This window comes from Micropterus dolomieu, linkage group LG06 (genome assembly GCF_021292245.1).
Source record: "Micropterus dolomieu isolate WLL.071019.BEF.003 ecotype Adirondacks linkage group LG06, ASM2129224v1, whole genome shotgun sequence".
Lineage (NCBI taxonomy): Eukaryota > Metazoa > Chordata > Actinopteri > Centrarchiformes > Centrarchidae > Micropterus > Micropterus dolomieu.
The window spans coordinates 16,920,561-16,942,724 of NC_060155.1; the positions used below are offsets into that span (position 1 = coordinate 16,920,561).

Genomic DNA, 22,164 nt, shown 5'->3' on the forward strand with positions numbered 1-22,164 from the left:
TCACCTGAAAAAAAGGAGCATTGCATGCTGCGTTTCAGCCTGTTTTCACGTGTCTGTAGGATCACATTACAGCCATATTGTTTTGTATGGCCTGTATCTTTTTGGTTGCCAGTGTATGTCTTTATAGGCTACTAACTATGTAGATACACATTGGTAAGGCTGGTACTTTATACATTCGTAAAGTGTATTATTTAATGACGTTTGTCTGTACCATTTATTGGTAATAGGCTACTGTCTCTGTACGTTCAAGTAGGCCTAAAAAGACCATGAAACCTTGTTTTATACAGTCCGCATGAAACTGGTATTATTTTGCGTGTATTGCTCCACCGCTGTCACTGCTTGTTGTGAACTTTTGCCCCACAAAAAGTTGCGTTTGTTTGCAAACAAAGGACAGCCACGTGGAGAACTAGAGGCGCTTGGGAAGTGGTGTTTCTCGTAGAGCTCACAGTAAGCGACAAAACGTTCAAATGAACTCACGTACCCACGATGCACCGGGAGCACCAGCTGAGTGGGCGCAGTGGGCTGGATGTATTTTTTTTTCGCCTGACAAGTATATATGGGTTTTGTGTTTACTGTTAGCTAGTTAGAGCGTTATGTTTTGATCGTCCCCTTAAAATCAAAATGTCCCGGCTAAATAACAGCCTGCTTTCTTTACCATAACTATACGAGGGTAGATTTGTTAAAATTGTTGTAAAGACTTGTTCAGGATACAGATTTATTTTTCTCCATACGTTTTTTTTTTTTTGTTTATCTACTTTGGAGTGAAGAGGAAGCTTCATCTGGAAACTTCTGCATAAGGTAACAGCTTTTATCTTAAACAAATGAACGTTTATGAGTTGTGAATGTATCATTTCTTGCTTTCCTTTTGAATTTGTCAAAATATAATGAGTAAGTAAAGGCAACGGCCCCGGCTCAGCCTCTTGTTTTTTTTAAGTATGTTGCCAGGGGCTATCGGTCGGCACGAGGCAAGTCTTCTTTGTCTAATACACGAAGCACGTGTTTTCTGGCACTTAAATACATTTTACTTAATTGTCTGTGATTAATACATAAATAATGAGGTATAATGCGACATATTAACATATATATTTTTATATATTTTTTAATAGAATAAAACAAATGATGTATGCATTATTTTGTCATTTCGTTGTCCATTTCACTTGAACTTTATTTCACCTGGATAACAACAACAACAACAATGTTATTCGTTTTATTCCGTTATTCTGTTTTTATTCCTCCTCAGTGGATATTAGTCACGAAGTCAGATACCTCTGGTTAAACTTGTCCTATATAGTATTCATGAACTTCAGGGAGGTGTCGAGTAACGCACGTGAATAGGTTGAGTCCACTGAGGTTGAGCCAGAGTTTAAAAATAACTTGAGATAAATGACCTCACAGGAGCAAAGACCAGACCTGCAGCCAACCTTAAAGGAGAATGGCCATAGATAGGAGAATTAACGTTTTGATTAAATATCTTCAGCAACTTAACTTGAGGATCTGAAATATACCTAAATATATTTGTGGATAAAAACAAAGCATAATTCATGGGGCACCTTGGTTGTTTGCTTGTACTTTTTCTGAAAGAGACAGATGTCTACAGGTTTAACAAAACCACCACTCAAGGTTATCAGTAACCCTGACTTTGCACCTGTTGTTCAAACAATTATTATGGAGTGTCTAATAACATCCCTGCCCCTGCTCTCTTTCAAAACAAACCTAACTGACATGTGGGCTGGCCTTCCAACCGTTGCTCAGCCTTTTTCTCGCCTGTGTCTCTTTTGTCATCTTCCACACTCCTTGTGCTGCAGGGTTTTTGCAGCAGCATTGACCTAGAGGAACTGTCACGCAGATTTGTGTGCAGCTCAGATTTCATTACTCGAAACTCCTTTTCTTAAACCATGGTGTAAGACATTATGGCTCTACCTCACGGGCCTGTGGCACTCACGTGTTTTCTCCTACTTTTGTACACATGCTTTTGTGGCTTGTTTGCCTGTGGTAAATGTTCTCAATTTGTGCAACAGTGATCAAAATAGGTTGCTATCTATGAATGTATGTCCTTTTCCTGGCTGTCCCCTCCTACTACATCTATTAAAATGCCAGGATAATAGTGTATAGTGATATTTAACGGAAACATGTTTTCTTTTGTAATAGTATGGTACTGGTTGCTCTCCATCCGCAGGTCATCTTAAAGTTTAGAGAAGGTCTTCATTGAAGGTGGCAGCCATGGTTTTGATTCTGGGCAGAAGGATGAACAGGGAGGACTCTGGGATCAGAGACTCACCAGCTGTCAAACGCAAGGTGCTGTCAAACAAAGAGACTTTATCTATGTTTTCCATCTTGCTGCTTTTGTCTCAACTGATTAAAGTCATAGTTTTTATAACTCGTTGTGCATGTTGTTGTCTCCTAAGGTGTTTGAGGTTGACTCCAAAACTTTAGCCAGCCAGGAGGTCTTGGACTTCTCTTCTGGCTCGTCCCACTCAGAGGGCATCCTGCAGGTATTCAATGAGTTTCGCGACTGCCGCCTGTTCACTGATGTTGTCATCAGCGTGCAGGGCCGTGAGTTTCCCTGCCATCGCGCTGTGCTCTCTGCCTGCTCCTCTTACTTCAGAGCCATGTTCTGCAACGATCACCGTGAGAGCCGCGAGATGCTGGTCGAGATCAATGGCATCCTGGCTGAGGCAATGGATTCCTTCCTCACCTATGTGTACACCGGCCGCGCCAAGATCACCACCGAGAACGTCCAGTTCCTCTTTGAGACTTCTAGCCTCTTCCAGATCGCCACACTGCGGGACGCCTGTGCCAAGTTCCTGGAGGACCAGCTGGACCCCTGCAACTGTCTGGGCATCCAGCGCTTCGCAGAAGCCCATGCCCTAAAGCAGCTAGCCAGCCGCTGCCGCAGTTACGCCCTGGCCAACTTCTCTGAGGTGGCTCAGCACGAGGAGTTCCTCGACCTACGCAAGGAAGAGCTGGAAGAGTACACTGGCAGCGATGAGCTGTGCATCGGTAAGGAGGAGGTGGTATTTGAGGCGGTGATGCGATGGGTGTACAGCAATGTGGAGCACAGAAAGCCCATGCTGAAGGCTCTGCTGCACCATGTGCGCCTGCCCCTTCTGCACCCCAACTACTTTGTCCAGACAGTGGAGGGAGACCAGCTCATCCAGAATGCTCCCGAGTGCTACCAGCTTCTCCACGAGGCCAGACGCTACCACGTGCTTGGAAATGAAATGATGTCACCCAGAACTCGTCCTCGCAGGTATGCTGACTTACTAGTTACGAGGAAGGCATACATATAATCTAACCTAGATGTTATTCACAAAAGGAAGCAGACGTGGATTCATCAATCAATTTATCTGGTGACATTTTTTGACTTGTGGAGGTAGTCTGACTTGTTAGTCAGCCTTTTTCTCATGTTGGGTTAAAACAGCTATTGTGATGTCATGTAATGACAGCGGTCGCAGTGAGATATGAAAACATGTCTTTTTTTAGCAGTTAGTCAAGCTTTTATCTAACTTTGTATAGCTAGAGGTTACGACTACGGCCTGAACTTGGTGCTCCTGGCAGCGTTGTTGTTGTGTTTGTGCTTTGGTGTGTGTGTGTGTGTGTGTGAGAGAGAGAGAGAGCGAGCGAGAGGGGAGTGTTATTGTTCTGAACAGACAAGTGTGTCATTGTGACTGTGCTTTGTTTTGTAGCCCTATTTTTTGAAATGGAAATGATAATGAGTGAGATGGGGCATGTTTGTACAAAGACTGTTTGGCTGGAAAGAAGAAATTATGCGATGCAAGAAACGGCAATTACGAAATGTTGAGTCTTGTTATCATACCAGCAGTGTAACTCACCTTGCTGATGTGTTTGGGTTCACTTTATACCTGTTTAACAAATTGTCTCGTGTGTGTGTGTGTGTGTGTGTTTTACGTTTTCAGGATGTTACATTGCAGTGTTTGATAAAGGACAAAGGTTGGCGCCGACTGAAACCTTGAATGAGAATGAGATACAAAACTGACCATATGGTAGCCTGCTGTACAACAGCACAGATGCCTTTGTGTGTTAGACCCGCTGTAAGGGTTAAACTGAGAACTGTGGCAGCGAGCAGTTGTCAGTTATTACGGCTGTGTGATGTGTTTTTCAGGTGTATTGTGTCAGTATCCAGGCAGATCAGCCAGCCAGTCAGGCGGTTAGTCCCCACACTGTCAGTTTAATTTGCCCTGAGTGCCAAATTCTCTTCTGCTCAAAACAGTTGTCTGCTTCTCCTTTCTGTGTCTGCAGCGGGCGTCTTTTCTTTCTCTTTAGGAGCTTGCTAGTTTTTAGTTATTCACATGCTCTACAGACATAGAGCTAAACCACTCCTGGGCAAGACTGTCTCTTAGATGTATGCAAGCATGTGAAACCACCCTATCTCCTACCCACGTCTGACCAACGCTCTGTTATATACTGAGTAAACATGCAGAGAAATGTGGGTTAAAGTGCACCATATGTGAAACTTTTTGTGCCACATTTGTTCTCACAGTGGTATCCAGACTGTACTGGATTTTTTTTCTATACAGCTAAACCACTAGTATTTACAGCATCAGTATTTTAGAATGGTGCAGTAAGAAACAAAGCTGTTGTTAATTAGCTCCCCTGTAGGAAATGCGGTCATATCCACGGCATGTGTTCAACAGCCAAATAGGAAAGCTTTGTGACCATGGAAATGCATCTTAAGTCTAGCCACAAGTGTGTTTTTGTTGTACCCTAGATTGATACCTTCTTTGAAACTGAACTTTGCCTTGAAGATAAGTTGGGCTATTCCTGTAGAAACCACCACTCTGTCCCTGATCTGGCACAAATTTCTGGTTTCTGTGTTGACACGCATATGTTTATACATCTTCAAACCCTTTGTATAGGCCTAAAAATATTCAGTTTTTTAATTAGATGCCATGTCTATAATCTGTACAGTCTTGTAAGGAGCCTTTTAAGTTAAACAGGTTCTTCTTGTGTTTTATAATGGCTTCATCTGTGTCCACCACCCCACCCCCCCACACTGTTCCCTCTGCCTCACCTGGCTCTCTTCTGTACAGGTCCACCGGCTTCTCTGAGGTGATTGTGGTGGTGGGAGGTTGTGAGAGAGTTGGGGGCTTCAACCTGCCCTACACTGAATGCTATGATCCAGTCACAGGAGAGTGGAAATCACTGGCCAAACTACCTGAATTCACAAAGTCAGAGTATGCTGTCTGCGCCCTCCGCAATGACATTCTGGTGTCAGGTAAGACCCCGGCTACTGTATTTGTTCCAAACAATTCGAAAGCATGGTCTCACCAAGGCTTGAAATGAACACCGGCCTAGTTGTCAAGTTACAGATGACTTGGCAGGTGCTGAATTAAATTAAAAATACTGATACATATTTCCAAAGTGTCCTGCAGCCACAATTTTCTCAGGATGTTTTCTTTTCTTTTTACTATTTAGAAATGGATCTTGAATTCATTTCAAGTAAACTGGAAATTCAGAATGGCTGGTTACTTTAAATCTATCAGTCATATAATGTCTAGTGCTCTAAAAGTCAATTCCAAGCCTTGAGACCAATACTATGACACTGTATTTTTTTTCCTGTGGTTAGACTCAGTATGGCCTGCGTTGTTGCAAAATCTAGTTTCTCCTGGTAATCGTAAGATTGTGTCATACTCAAATATATACATTCGAAAAACACTCTTAAGGAACATGGTCGGTGTTTGTCTGTGCTTGGCTTGCCATGTAATCCCCCAGTGGAGTGTCAGGAAAAGCCTGTGTTATTTTTATAGCCACAGCCTGTTGGAGTTGAAGGAAAATATGAGAGCAACATCTGGAGGAGCACTCCAGGCAGAGTGCAGAGAGAGGCCTTTACTGGCCAGCTCAGCCTTTCTCTCTTCCTATTAGCCAGTCATCAGGGTCACCACCTTTTACATCGGTTCAGCAGCTTTCTAGGATCTCAGTTATGCAACAATCTAACAACCCTTTTTGTTTTTGGACTACACCAACAGGTTGTGATGATTACCTTGAAATAAAGTTAAATCTGAGATTTCATAGCTTGCATAGGATCCTGGCAAGGCCGCTACATTTTTTGAACTTGGAGCATGGGCCAAATGAGGCGTACAAAGACAAACAATCTAGATTAAATAAGACATTAGTATTACATCTTTCATCTTAACTGGTGAGGTCAGGGTGGAGGTATTTGCTAAAGCTAAACAGTGATATAAACATTTGCTATGGACTGCAGTTCTTTACGGTTGTTAGATTGATGGCATGGACGTTGAAACAAATACGTTTTTCTTTCTTATTTTTTTGTGAAGTTGTTTCCAAGAATATGGATTCAGGAGTTTAAATGTGCCTTCTAGGACTGCTCATGCTCAAACATACTTTATAAGATCTGCAAAATGCCACTGGACAAAAACAGCCATTGAAAGATGTAAAGAATAGAAAAAAAGAAGGAGATATGGGGGTGCGGGGAATGTTCTCCCCTTGAGTGGTGTGTTTATGCTTATTGTATGCTCTCACCGTGCCAAGCCCTCACGTGTTCGCTGCCAATCCACCCTCAAGCGTTGTCTGGAAAAGTCAACATTCCCGTCCATACACACTGTATATATATATATATAGCATGTGATCATATTGTTTCCCCATCTGGCTTGATACATTTAATCCCCTTTTCTCAACTTTTCTATCTTGCACTCTTCTCGAATACATTCCCACACAAATCTCAATTCTGTCTGCCCCCGTTCTCACACTGGGAACTGGTGCCAATACCTTGGAGGGCCTCCAGTCTCTAGCACAGCTGCAGTCCACTATGGTCTTATATAGAATGTGGCTCAGTTGAGTATACAAAAGCTATTTGGTTTTTGAAAAGGGACGGGGACTCTGGCTACCTCTGACTTTCTCACAACCCTAGTATTGTAACTAATCACCCTCTTTGTCAGATCCAGAGTGAGCCTGCTGGATTAACACGGAAATGTTTTGAGTTCAGGAGTACATAAGATCTTAGTCAGCATGATCTCAAATATGGTCTGATCTCACAAGATAAGCTATGTTTGGCTCAATGTACAGCATTAAATAAATGCCTCTTTGCTATCTGACTTCATTTTAGGAAATTAAACAAGTCTGGATAATGTCATATCAGCTTATGGGCAGCCACAACACGTGTTTGCTGCACATTACACAGGGTTGCATGTCATTGTATAAGTAATAGTAAAAGTAAAACTGCATGTAACTCTAAGCAATTAACATAGAAGTAACTCAGAAAGCTCTAACACAAATCACGTTGTCTCCTCCAAAAGTCTGTGATTAGCAGCAGTGGACCTCTCCATCTGAGCTTGTTGGACAAGCGGAATCAACATGTTGCCTTAAGCAACACGTAGATGGAGGACACAGAAGCCTCAAGGGCAGGAACTAACTTCCTTCCCTTGTCTTCTGTCACCTGTGTGCAACAGTATAATTTGAAACGGCTTAACATCAGTAACACAAAAACATGTTTAGCAACTGAATTATTTACTTAGATGACCTTTCAAGGAAGTGATTTTATTTATTATTAAAGGGTAACTTTGGTGTTTTTAAAGCTGGACCAGTATTGAGCGTGCAGTAGTGAAACAGGGCTGCAAAGTAATCCTTGCTAGCAATTGCGCCCTTTTTGTTTCGAGAGCAGTATAATGACTGTTTGTGGTTAAACAAAAAGGATCGTAATCTTTAAAAAAAGAGATATTTTGCATCAAAAACAAGCATTTTGGTGGACATACTTTGACAGGTGGTTATTGCCAGGATTACGTTGCAGCCCTGTTTCGCTGCTGCCAACGGCAGCACACTTACTCAATAGCCTACTGGACCAGTTTCAAAAAATGCTGTTCCAATTAGTCACATAGACACAAAAACATGGGAAAATAGGGTCCATGTTGAAATAGACCCTTTAAGATGAAACACATGCCTATACCCACCTGTCTAGTCTGTCTGTCAGATAACTAACAATACGGACAAACTCTTTGTTTGCATGTGGACAGAAGAGGCCTAGCCACCTTTGTTTACACTGGCAGGTTTTCTTTATGCTTTTATCATTGCTCCATTAAACCACCCATACTGTATGTGTTCTGTATTAAGAAAACACCCAACAGCAAACTGCAAACACTGCCACAACAAAATGTAATGGATTGAGACATGTTTAATTTTAGTCTCAGAAGATAATTATGTATTAATCCCTGCTGTTCTCTGAAGGGCACTGACTTTAAAAGGGAGATTTGAAGGCAGGAGTGTGTTTATTCATTTTCATAATCTGTATCTTATTACCTGATATCACCAACATGTGATCAATCTAAGTTCCGGTGTAAGATAACACAGATTGTGATTAATCTGTTACTCTGCTTGAGTCTTGTTGTCATCCAAGCTTTACCCGCACTCTGCGATATACTGTCTTCTGAACTTGTTGTATAAAAGCTAGTAGATAACTGCTACCAGATCTAATAGCAGTGAGTCGGTCACTTAATTCTGACAAATTCAGATTTTTAGATTATATTACGTGTTTCCTCTTCAAATTTAATTTCACAGTGGTTTCTCAGGTTTTTATTGGTTTCATCACATCTTTGTCTGTCCTCCATGCTAAAAAGTTAGCTTTCGCTACCCATTGTATTTTTAAAAGATGAGTTTGGTTCTTCTTTCAGTCTGTGGAGAATCTACGTCAGGAGGAGGGAATAAAGAGAGCGAGGGCACACGTCAGAGCTTGTTAAAAAATGTGTCTGGGTCGCACTGTAACCTGGTTGTGTTATTATTATCTACAACTTCTTACAGTGCATGTTTGCCCAGAGACAACAGATGAAATAGCCAGTCATACTGTAATAGCTGTGTTGCACAATATCCTGATAATGGTGAGTTTGCTTGACAAGATTGTAAAACTGAATAATGATTAAACACCTGTGCATACATAATGAAAGATGATGCAACATGTGTGTATGTGTATCTTTAAATATACTTGTTTTATGTTTGACGGTGTGTGTGTGCGTGTGTGTGTGTGTGTGTGTGTGTGTGTGTGTGTGTGTGTGTGTGTGTGTGTGTGTGTGTGTGTGTGTGTGAGCAAACCTTTTGTTTGCGAAGTGAACTCTGTAAGACACGTACAACTCTGCTCCAGTTAGGAGATGAAACATTACTTTGACATAAACACACACTCCAAAGCTGGCTGTTCACCAAGAGCAGCTCCGGTTTATATTTAATCTTCTCATTTATATCAGATCAACTGGGTTACAAATGACAACAATCTGAGTGGCAGAGTGCTGAATTTGCTCTTAGGGCTCTTCTACTGAACCCAAAATTGTCTTAACTGTTGTCTGGCATGTTTTTCCTTTGGTGTTTTTAGGTGGTCGTATCAACAGCAGGGATGTGTGGATGTATAACTCCCAGCTCAACCTGTGGATTAGAGTGGCTTCTCTTAACAAAGGCCGCTGGAGACACAAGATGGGCGTCCTACTGGGCAAGGTAAGGAGGGAGCCTCGTACAGGTTTTAGTGGTGCAGTCATGCAACGCAATAGTTACATAACATTTCTGCATTTTCCCTAGGTCTCTGGAAGACTTAGGGGCATTTATTTGGTGGGAGGATTGGGGGTACAACTCCAGGAAATTTTTTACTTTTAATTTTTTTTGCTTATTGAGACAAAAAACAAAAGTTAGTGAAATTTGATTTATTTTTAACGTATAATGTAAGTTTAATATAACAATTTGGTTGGTGTAGTCTGGGGTTAGGTTTAGGGTTACAAAAAGTGTCCCCTACTGTTAGGCTTTCCTGCTCAGCTTCCAAACCCTTGTCTAAAGCACAGGGGAAATGTTTGCTAGCACCCTCTACGAACACACATTACACACTGCACCCATCCTTAAAGGAGTTACGCTACTCTTATAACTGTACCTTTCATGTAGAATGAGGAGAGGGAGCCAACCGTGTTATCGTGTGTCACTTAGGGAAAGTCATTAGTAACCCATTGATTTTAATGATTGTGTTAAATTTTAGCAGCGGCGCTCATAACTGCAGTGGCAATAATTATAGGGGAAAGAATAAATTGATTTATAGTTCACTGACAGATTTCACTTGACAGCACCATCATAAAAATAGATAGCTGTGTCATTCATTATTAGGCCATCTCATATACTCCAACGTAATCATGTTTTTTTCACTTTAGAGTGACTATGGAGCCATAATCGCAGAGGGCAAAAGGTATGCCGTAAAATTGGTTTTGCTAGATCAGAAAATATGTCTAACTCAAGGGGAGAATATCATTGAGTAGTTCTTGGTAGTCTCCACTAGGTGCACATCAAAAGTATAAGTCTAGCACATACATTTACAATAAAGCAACAGTTTGGTTTCTCAGGAAATGCAATGTTAGCTTACAGAAATTTGAGTCAGGGGTATTTCAGAGGAAAAGGAAGGCAACGCAGTACAGAAACATTGTTACTTCATTACCCGTCAGTAACTTACCTGAGGTAAAGCACAGAGAGAGGTGGATATTTACCGCAAGGTATTTCTGTGTAACCACCTGCTGGAAAGATTCTAGAATGTTCCACAGAGCTTTTTGACTGCTTTCTGTTCTTACCTTTCACAATCATAGATCTCATCCTACACAGTCTCCTACCTGCAAGTACTTATTGATGATTGACAGTAAGTACTTAAACCCAAGTCACTCATCAGTGGCAGAAAAAGGCCTCACCTAGGAACTCTAGTCACATTTGAGTATAGCCTGCTTCCTGCTTATCATTTATCTTCCACGTTGGTCTATGAGGGCAATGTCATTATTTTTATGCGTGATGCATCCGTTTGTTGCCCGGGTCCGCAAACGACTATTGCCAGCTCATCTCACACATCCTGGATACATACAGCAGCTTCAACAGAGAGAAGGAAGTTTGCCTTTATTTGAAACCATCATATAAACAAGTGCTTCAGCTGCCCGGAACAGCGCAGTTGATCTGGCCATTACATACCCAACTCAAAAATCCCTCAACCGTCACTTGTAGTTATTCCCACAAATGTTCTTCTCTATATTTTATTTCTTGTAGAAATTTTAAACATTTTTCAATCCTTTTCTATCTGATGTCGGACTAATTTCACTCACCTATACAGTACTGTACTATCTATCAAGTGTCAGATTAAAAACAGATATCTGACATCACTTTGGTTATGAATTTAGTTGTGAAAAAGTTAATGTCTACACGTGAGCTGATCATTAATCCTTGATGACTGCTTCTACTCTTGAGCTGTTACTATTTACTTTAGTACAAGGCTAGGTAGACTTGCTTGTTTGAGGGCAGTGGGAGTTTAAGGGATGTGTGCCAGCACTTCACACTTCCAAGTTAAGGACTAGCTTAGTCCATTTGCCCATATCATGTTTCGTGTGCCCCTGCTCAACCACATAGGCTGCTTTCAGTGGCCATACATGGCTGCAAGCCTGTTACAACACACTGGTTTTGCATGCGTTGGCATAATTTGGCACACTCACTCTGTAAATACTGTATATACAGTCTTCCTATGGCATGCTGCATTCTGTTTACAAGAACGGATACTTGATCATTAGATCAAATAGCTATAATCCTAACCTGTAAAATGTTTGGAACCACATGTTGTTGTTTTGAAATGTTCTTAAATTAGAAAAGTCAAGCCTGTCTTCATTGCATTGCATTTACAATTTACATTTGTAGTGTTTCCATCTTACTGCAAACCAAACGTTGACCACTTGTAAGAAAAGATTCTGAACTGTAATTATCTGTTATTAGTATTGCGGAAAGAAGAACAGCCATCGATTGTCTTGGCTGAAGAAGGCAGAGCAGAGATGACTCAGGCTAATGCACCACTCACAGTCGTGTGTGCTTTAAACATCATGTGTACAAGTAGACACACTTGTACACATTAAGAACACAGACACAAGTAGTCATTGGAAAGCTTTGGGCTAAAACAGCACTTTATTTACTTTGTGAAAGGGCATGACTCAGGAAGGGTTCTTGTCATATGCAGCAATTGTGCAAGAGTACTTTTCTGGGTGGGGGGTTAGGGGCTCTGCATGTGGACAATCTGTATTGAATTTTCTTTGACTTCCAAACAACACCCAAAATGCTTAGTTGCTGTGCCACAGAAACAAACACACGTGTGCATTCTAACTACACACTGGTCCTCCACAACAGTGAGGTAATCAGCTGGAGGGTCACACTGTGGTTATAAAAGTCAACAATTAACTCCAAAGTGAGTCATGTATCAAGGTATGGTGAAAACAAGAGGTACTGACATGGCTCCCATTTAATTTGACTGTAGTGCACAATTATAGGACATTAAAAGGAAACCAAGTTTAATCTTAATGATCTGCCGCTGACTTAACACTTGCATGATTATTTGATGCTAAAATGAAATGACATAGTAGATGTACCATTTGTATTTCTATACTTTAGTCCGAAGCCTGCAACTTAAGAGTTACACTGTCCAGGCAACACGCAGAGTAAGAGCGTAAGAGGCATGTACTGTATAGTGTGCTACACTGTATATAAGCATAAACACATACATTTTACCCTTTCCTGAATGACACATTCCTTGGAGATGTTTAATCCCAGGAGATGCTCTTGTCTCCACCTACCTCCTGTATCTGTCAGACATGTAGCTTTGTCTTCTTTTTTCCTCCCTTTTCTCACATTTTCTGTCTGCCTTTACTCTTTGTCTTTCTGTTTATTTTACAGACTCTACAGAATGTTACCTTTAGTTAGTTACTAACCATTCTACTGACGTAAGATATTACATCTATCTAAGAGAATGATTCTTTTGTGGGTCATCTTTTCATCTCTAGTCCTTGTCTTATAATTTTTTCCTCAGAACTCTGTCTGCTGTATTTGCCCCATGTCATTTCCTCATATCTTTAACAGATTGGTCAGGAAGAACCTTTCTAATTAATGTTTTGTATTTGTATGTATGTATTTGTATGTTATCTTTTTCATGCCAGATAACATCTGCCCTCTTATCTCCCAAACATACATTATCTGTCTCTTCAGCATGTATCTCTATGTTGTCACTTTTCCTTAGAATTTAGTTCCCCCTCCTCCTCAGTTTGTACCCAGGCGTTTCCTCATTCAGTCTGCAATTTCCGCTTTTGATGTGCAGCACTGATGCTCCAGTTGCAAATATGGGGAAACATGGCGTGTTGTAAACAAGCCTGTGTAACAAGCACCAATGCATGCTCATGCTTTCACACAAAGACCTCAATGCTGACTATTCAGCTCAATCCAGTTAACAAAACAAGTATTTCCTTCACTTGCACACGTCTTCTACATTTGTCCTACTATACTCGTGAAGACGTTACATTTACGGCATCCATTCACTTAATCCTTGCCACAATAATAACTCTAAACTTCCAATGCTGGTTCGTACAGGGTCACACAAACTTCTCAGTGAACTGCATTCTGTGATGTCCCGTCGGACTGGTCTTGTTTCCATAGAGTATAAGCAAAATTAGGTCACCGGTTGTTTTCCTCGCCCTGTTATGGCTGCACTTGGTGATGGCTTCTCTCATCTATCATGTTTCACTCTCTCTCTCTCTCCATCTTTGTCTCTCTATTCTCCCATGTAACTACTTTTCACTTCTCTGCGTGTTAAGGAAACAATTCATCATTCAGCCATTGTTAAGTGTTTGAATGTGGTCATAGAAATAAGCCATGCATGAGTGTGTTCAGTGGTTAGTAAGTGTGTCCGCAGAGATTCGTGATTCACGTTTGGCTCAGTGTTTAGATGATAGCCACATACCTCAGGTCAGTTTAGAGTATGTGCCACCATCATCAAGCTAATGCGGTATGCACCTTTTATATACAGTATATACTTACTTTTGAGGCGTATCGAAACCATGTGGGGTGTTTTATCAAGCGAATGCTGAATAGTGGGGGTGAAAAGAAAAGAGAAATGCAGTGCCCCCCCCCCCAACTCCCTACATCTTTAAAGAAGTTAGTGTCTGGAGATGCTCAATGGATCATTAAAGGGTAAGTTCACCCAAATTGTGAAGACAAAAAAACTAATTTACATCTTTCCTTTATTACTCCTTTGTCTGGGTAACCCACAGCCCTTGCTGCCAACAGTTTTAGGGACTAATTCAGGATGTTCCAATGAACTGTTTGGAGAAAAGTGTGGGATATTGTTTCTGGCAAGACACTTTGGTGGTAAAATGTTTAGTTTTCCAGTGGTCTACGCGCCCATAATCTTATTTGTCTTGACTTGTGAGTGCGGGTTACTAGAAACACAGGAGGTACTGCAGATAACTGAGGCAAAGCAGAGGCAGGTCAGCGATTTTAATAATAAAAAAAGGAGATTCAAAGGCTTACAGGAAGGTGAGGCAGGCAAGGGTTTAGACCAGAGAGTAGTCCAACACAAATCCAGTAATGAACATTCAGAAATCAAAATTCTAACTACACATACAAACAGGCAAAAGGCCGACAGACAGGATCAGGGAGGACACAACGCACACATCAACGTAACAAGCTGGCGGGGAACAAAGGAGGTGAAGTGGTTTATGTATAGAAGGGTGATTAGGAAATGAGGTGCAGGTGGGGACACTCAGGTAACTGCAGGGCTTATGAGAAATGGGAACAGGTGTGTGGATGGATGGGGCAGTCAGGTGTTAAGAAAAGGAGAGAAAGTCCGAGGACATTTGGTGGGCTGGAGATAGAGGCACGAGGGGAACTGGCGTTGTGAATTACACTGTGGCATCTGCCCTCCAGCAAATGTGGTCTGAATTATTGTGCCGTTATCGTTGGAAATGTAGCCACACAGAGGCTTTAAGAACCACCACCTGAGATATTAGAGAAGGAGTCAACAAGTTTATAAAGGGTTTTGTTTTGTTTTCCTCTGTATCAACTTTTCAGTTTCAAAAGGCGGTAGTTCATTCAGACCAGGTGTTAAATGCAAATATCCATGTGCCCCATCCACTTCCGTCTTTTTGTTCCCCCAGTTTCCCTCCATCTGTACTCTTATCTCCCAAACATGCATTATCTGGCTCTTGTTTTTACATTTTACTGAATAACGTTTGTGCAGAGAAGATGACTTATAGAGCACCAGCCACCTAGCAACATATTTCTACATCAAACAGGTTTTACTATATGATAGTATTTAAATACTTTTATTTAAATACATGCAAATATGTTTTATGTTGCCTTTTAGATTATTGTTTAGCATTTAAACTTTGTGCTTTCCCAGTTCCGAGTTGCCTGGAACACAGCATAATTTTCCCTTTAGATGCTCCAATTACAAGATGTTTTATCTTTGTTTCTCTCTCTCTCTCTCTCTCTCTCTCTCTCTCTCTCTCTCTCTCTCTCTCTCTCTCTCTACCGTCTGACATTGTTTATGCTTTATAGAGACAGGAACAGCCTGAAGGGTTTCTGTTGCACAAGACCAGCCTGTTGATGAGCAGCATTATGCTCCTAACCAGTAATGCTGCTCAATGTGTATTCTTGACACGTGATCTCCTTCCAGAGAATGTTATTGAGGAAATAGAAATTTACCATAAATGTCTACCTTTAAACAAATGGTTTCCTGTTTATAACTTTTTTTTTTACATTCTTCATGCCTCACGTTCCTATTTATTCTCATATTGCCGTTCTTTGCACTACAGGAGGGTAAGAAGTGTAACCACAAGGTACGTGTTAGAGTTAGATTGAAATTATAATGGGAACAGATTATGATAACACCACATGACAACACAGATTCACAAACTGCTGTTGTGGCTCAAGGTGTTGTTACTGTGCTATTGTGTAGTTGGAAGTAATGTTGAAGTTCAGGGTTAGCAAATGCACTGTTGCCTGCACGGATCAAGGGCTGTGTTTACAGTGCTTGTTCAGAAGCAGTATGTCACCTTTCTTCTGCACCTGACAGACTGGTTCGGTAACTGCTGACACAGAAGTATTGTTCATATACATAAATGCGTCAATACAAACATCTCTGTTATAGTGAATGCGTTTCTGTGTACGTAGTGTATGTGGAAAAGTACGTCATACATAAACCCAAACTCATAATTTCACTTATCTCAACTCCTCCTCAGTCCAGATATGTTTGTGTGTCTGCTCTCAGGTCTATGCCGTAGGTGGTTATGATGGGCAGAGCCGCCTGAGCAGTGTGGAGTGTTACGACTCCTTCTCTAACCGCTGGACAGAGGTGGCTCCCATGAAAGAGGCTGTCAGCTCTCCGGCCGTTGCCAGCTGTGCTGGCAAGCTCTTTGTCATAGGAGGAGGGCCTGACGATGAAACATGTTCAGACAAGGTGGGAAACAGATGTATACTCACCCAACTGCACACTTAAGCACATAGTAATGACAGGTGAGGTGGGTTTTTTTCTCAGATAACTTGTTTCCTTAAAGATGAAAGGGCTACTCACAACTTTTAGTAGTAGTAGTAGACTAAACAATAAATTGACTTGTTGGTGTCCAGAAAGGTAAGTAGTAATAGTAGGCTTATAAACAGCTAAATTGTCTTGTTTTAGTTAGTAAAAAAAAACAAAAACAGAAATAAAGCTTCTTCAAAGAATAAGAAAAAGTGCAACGTAAAATATGTTTCTGGAAATGGCTTACAGTATGTGCTGCCTTGATGTAATTCACAGACTCTGCACAATCATATATTTTAGATGAATGATCAAACATTAATAGAGCATACTTAAGCACCTGTCTGCTGGCAACTGAAAAAACAAAGTAAGCCTAGTCGACCAAGCTTTCCGGGTTACTAAGATTTGATTACTAAACATGTTTATCATCTGAGTACTAAAACAGAAGCGGCTTCTTTTCCTGTGAAACATCACTGATTGGCAGTTGATGTGGCCATATCCTGGCCAGTCTGGTAGATCCTGATTAAGCTTGTCTTACTGCATTAATTGTATCCTGATCTTTATCTCCATCCTGTTCTTTTAATTGTGCAGTATTTCAGGTTTTATTTCACATCAGTGAGTCATTGATAGAAACACATGTACTTAATGATATGACAGTGATGTGCTGTGACAGGTTGTTGATTTGAAAAAAACATAGCAGATCAACGTTTTTTGAGGGGGGGGGGGGTTAAGCGAAAGAAATAGACTCACTGTGAAATGCAAGGTTAAGATTTTGGAGTGAACATTAGGTAACAATAATTATAAGGAATTTAAGGATTAAATAACTTAACATCTGTCACGCTAAGATGTGCCAGCCAAGCCACTGTATAATAGCCCAGAGATCAGCCCTGGAATAGTTTCACTATGTTTTGACTGACACCCGGATGCTGGTAGTAAACAGGAAGACAGTGGCATTCAAAGGAACTCCAACTTCAGTAGAAGCATTCTTTCCCCTCCATTGAATTGCTGGCATGTTGTTTATGTATGTACATCTATCATGTGTATCTACAGATGGAAAGGCAGTCTGATAGGAGTTTCTCTAACTGCATGGCAGGCTATACGTGGCCTGATGGGACCAGAGTTAATGCTTGCTCCAGTTCCTTCAAACTACTTTTTATCTTTGGAGTCTGCTAATTAGGCCATTTGCATTGCTCCCAAAGGTCTTTGTCTGTTGGAGTGTGATCTTGTGTAGTCAGAGACGACACTGTTTAGATGGTGGCTATTTTAAAGAGAAGTGGGTGAGAGAATGCATGGAATGTACACAAAACCACATAGAGTCAAGCTTAAGTCAGCCCACTGAGCCGTCAGTAAAACCACAGAATGAGCTCCAAATATTTCAGTGTGAACTGTTTTCTTACCACATGGTATATATTAAAGAAATATAGAGTTCTTCTTCCTTCTACCCTAAAAAAAAGCCACAAAATTTCTTGTATCTTTATGTTACAGGTTCAGTGCTATGATCCAGAGACAGACTCTTGGTTACTACGAGCCAACATCCCCATCGCCAAGCGTTGTATCACAGCAGTGTCCCTCAACAATCTGATCTATGTGTGTGGTGGTCTCACCAAGTCCATATTCTGCTACGACCCTGCAGAGGACTACTGGATACATGTGGTTCATACCTTTAACAAACAGGTAATAAATTAAATGCAGATACAGAGCACCTAATAGAAACTGTTTGACCAAAGCTGCAAGAATCCTGGGTTTTTCACCTCTGACGCCGCAACTTCTAATTTCACTTCCTGTCTCCCTGCAGGAGAGCTGCGGCATGTCGGTGTGCAATGGCAAGATTTTCATCCTTGGTGGCAGAGGGGAAAATGGCGAAGCATCAGACACCATCCTGTGTTACGACCCGTCAACGGGCATCATCACAGGAGTGGCGGCCATGCCGCGGCCAATCTCCTACCACGGCTGCGTAACCATCCACCGCTACAATGACAAGTACCACAGGCCCTGACCATAAACAAACGCACGCACTCTCACACTCTAAAGAACTTAAACTCTTTGAAACTTAAGCTCTTCAAGTTCACCCCATGTACAGAACACAAACGCACACTTCTCTGGAACAGGCACATTAAGTAGTTTAGTCCACAGTACCGTTGAGCTAATTTATTTACTTACAGCATCATGTAGCACTGCTCAATGTTGTGCTCTGAATCTTTTGCTACTCTGTACCATAGTTACACCCCCCCCCCCCCCCCCCCCCCCCCCCCCCCCAAAGAAATGCTCAGTGGTTGAAAATGCTGAGCTTCGGTGGAGTCAGATCATCATGGCAGATGTGCCTTGCATTAGTAGTAACTGCACAAGGTTGGGAAGTACTGGCTCATAGATGACAAAATCATAGAAAACTGACAATGATGGTCATCAATCAGACTGCCGATATTTGGGGAAAGTGGTTAATTGCTTGTTGAATTACCAATACTTAAATACATTAAAATGAAAGTAAAAAAATGTAATTGGAAATTCATCATTCATTCATTCATAACATATTAAACTCAAAGTTTACTTTCTTAGCTTTTCACTGAGCTTTCAACCATATCCCATCACGTACTTAAGTAGAGAGCGTGTGTCTTGTGCCATTTGCTGAAGGAGGCCATGGTATACGGCTGAAAACTCAATGAAAAGCCAAGTAAGTGTTAGTTCAGAATATTTTAGCACACAAACTGTACTAATTGTGCACATTTTCAAGGAAAGTTAAACTCTGACGTTTCTGAATGACGTTCATACTAATTAGATACTAAAAAGGGAAATCATTATTGAGTTTTCATAATTTTATAATGATACTGATAACAAGCAGGTAATCACTTTGATGATTTGTGTGAACTTACCAACACTGTGTTTTGTGACTATGCCAGGAATGATCTGCTAGCAGAAGAAAAATAATATGAATTTATTTTTTTCAGGCCAGATCAGATATCCTACCTTGTACTCTCTGCACTCGTACTTTCCTCCACTGTTTAAACTATTTTCCTTGATACTACAAATGACCTGATAAAAATGTGGTAAACAGTCAGCCAGCTGCTCTCCCACAGTATCAGTGGTCATAAATACAAGTTACTTCACCCTTTGACCCAGAGCGGGGTTAAGGGAAGAGATAAAGATTGGAGGCTGTACCAAAATATTCACACAACATAGCCACTATTAACTCTGTGCTCTTTCCTTTTCCCTCACATCCTTATCGCCTCGTTCCACTTCTCGTGTGTGTTTTGCTTTAGCCTGCTCCACCTGTGCCATCAATTCACATTTTCCGATCTACATTTATATGCCCCCTTTTTATTTGGTCCATTGTAATTATTATCATTACACTCATTACTGACATTTTATTCAAATTTTTTTTAAGTTATACTTGTTTGTGTTTTTTTTAAATAATTGAATGTTTATTGTATTATATGTAGCTTTAGTGTGTTTATATCAATGCTAGTTCATTGGTGTACTGGGCTCGTGGGTGGTTTTGTAGACATGAGAAGCCTTTGTAGATCAAACTCAAAGACTGCTCTGTGCATGTTTGGTATGTGTGTGACTTTTGCGACTCGGTGTGGATGCATTTGAGCCAAGGAGGTTTATCAAAGATGTCCAGTGTAAGCGTTTCACAACTGCTAACTTCTGTCAACAGAACTTTTTTACACTGATGGTGGCACCTCTCACCTGTGCACTTACATATAAAGATGTAACTCGGGGTTACCTTAGATACCTCCAGTTGTGTATGCGTGTATGTGTGTTTGCTGGCCAGCTGAGGTGTAGGTGTAGAAGTGCTATACCTCACACGGGGGGGTTAATAGTCGTGAGTGACAAGGATTTTGGATGATGTGGCTCATGGTCAGTAAAAGTCACTTTTTACTACAATAGGTGTTGATATACTAGACATATTGCTGTGAATGTAACTTTAATATGTTTTTGTTTTCTTTTTTTTAAACTTGTATTTAAATGTATCTCTTTCTAGGTTGCATATTGTGTTTTTCTGTAACTGAGAGCCCCAATTGTGCACTTTGACAGAGTCCTGTTAAATGACCGTGACTTCTTTGTTTTACTGTATCAGTAAATGTTCTTTGCTTTCATGTGACGTATAGAGAAAAGGGGTCAGCTCCTCCTGTTGGCCGCTACCTGCTATGGCTCTGATATTCTAACAAAAACAACAAAAACTTGTTTTTGGGGATCAGTGAGTTTGTATGTTTGTTGCTGTCTAACAGTGACATCAGAATACATACAGCATAAGACCAGAGATTGTGCTTCCGTCTGTCACTCACAATGACAAAAACAGGTGGGGGTATTTTGCAACAGTGTCCGGTCTTCAGCAGTTGTATAGGCTGAAAGGAAAACATCCTTAGGCCCATCACACTCTTTCACAGAATAAAATACTTGTAACTCAGGAGGCCAACAAGAGGAGGCTGAGGGGCAAGAAAGTGGTAAAGCAAAAGAGTGAGAGTTCGATCAACAGTGAGAGAGAGAGAGTGTGCGTGTTCATCTGAGATTTCACTGATTATTTACTCAAAACATTGCCTTGTTATGTTGATTTATTGATTTTCATTATTAGTTATGTAGAGGCTTTTATACATTGTTTACTTTGATAAGATTGTTGTTGTTTTTTTGCTTGATTTTTGTGGTGAGTTGTGGGACTGTTTGTTGCTGAGATATTTTGACTCCCAAATGCAAATGACATGAGCTGAGCATTAAAAGGTGATTAATGGAGTTTAATATGACTGCACATGTACGCCAAAAGGGGATTTGATGTCATGATAAATGTGACTTTGTTGAAAAACATCAATTGGGTAAATTGTGCTTGCATGCAAGAAGGGGGCTCCAACCTGTTAATTGCAGAATGCTTCCCTATGTGCCTTAAATTAAAGAACAATGAGTGGGTAATTAAATTGGACGAATTTGATATAAACTTTTATTATTGTATGTATGATGTGATACTTTTAACACCGCTTTATCCTCAGATTTGTCTAACTGCGAGAAAGCTTTGGATTTTTGTAAACTGCAATATGTTGAAATGTAACGGTTGACTTGTGTAAGAGAAACATCAATAAAATTTTTCTGTACCAACACTTGTGTCCTGTATTCATGGATAATAGGTTAACAGAGTTTAGAGGCAATTAAGTATTTTAAATTGCACATTGGACTGTATCTCACTTTTAACTGCACATCAAATTTTAATTATGACAACTTCTGAACAGCATATTTATATATTCTCTCTCTATATATATATATCTATAGATATAGATATATATATATACACTGCTCAAAAAAATAAAGGGAAGACTTAAACAACACAATATAACTCCAAGTCATTCACACTCCTGTGAAATCAAACTGTCCACTTAGGAAGCAACACTGATTGACAATCAATTTCACATGCTGTTGTGCAAATGGAATAGACAACAGGTGGAAATTATAGGTAATTAGCAAGACACCCCCAATAAAGGAGTGGTTCTGTAGGTGGTGACCACAGACCACTTCTCAGTTCCTATGCTTCCTGGCTGATGTTTTGGCCACTGTTGAATGCTGGCGGTGCTTTCGCTCTAGTGGTAGCATGAGACAGAGTCTACAACCCACACAAGTGGCTCAGGTAGTGCAGCTCATCCAGGATGGCACATCAATGCAAGCTGTGGCAAGAAGGTTTGCTGTGTCTGTCAGCGTAGTGTCCAGAGCATGGAGGCGCTACCAGGAGACAGGCCAGTACATCAGGATACGTGGAGGAGGCCATAGGAGGGCAACAACCCAGCAGCAGGACCGCTACCTCCGCCTTTGTGCAAGGAGGAGCAGGAGGAGCACTGCCAGAGCCCTGCAAAATGACCTCCAGCAGGCCACAAATGTGCATGTGTCTGCTCAAACGG

General features: G+C 40.9%; 1 protein-coding gene across 1 annotated transcript; it reads left to right on the plus strand.

The window, feature by feature from the left end:
- Positions 1–556: 556 nt before the first annotated feature.
- klhl24a (kelch-like family member 24a) lies at positions 557–21,375 on the plus strand. The gene is made up of 8 exons (XM_046051623.1): positions 557–798; positions 2,177–2,295; positions 2,406–3,250; positions 5,052–5,236; positions 9,332–9,450; positions 16,046–16,234; positions 17,777–17,965; positions 18,087–21,375. The coding sequence occupies exons 2-8, from the start codon at positions 2,221–2,223 to the stop codon at positions 18,285–18,287; spliced, it is 1,803 nt and encodes a 600-aa protein (XP_045907579.1). The 5' UTR covers positions 557–798; positions 2,177–2,220; the 3' UTR covers positions 18,288–21,375.
- Positions 21,376–22,164: the final 789 nt, after the last annotated feature.

Excerpts from the sequence above, each read along its gene's own strand:
- klhl24a (XM_046051623.1), top strand. The coding sequence starts at position 2,221 with ATGGTTTTGATTCTGGGCAGAAGGATGAACAGGGAGGACTCTGGGATC. Across the intron at positions 9,451-16,045 it reads TGGGCGTCCTACTGGGCAAG|GTCTATGCCGTAGGTGGTTA; the intron begins GTAAGGAGGGAG and ends GTCTGCTCTCAG. Across the intron at positions 17,966-18,086 it reads TTCATACCTTTAACAAACAG|GAGAGCTGCGGCATGTCGGT; the intron begins GTAATAAATTAA and ends GTCTCCCTGCAG.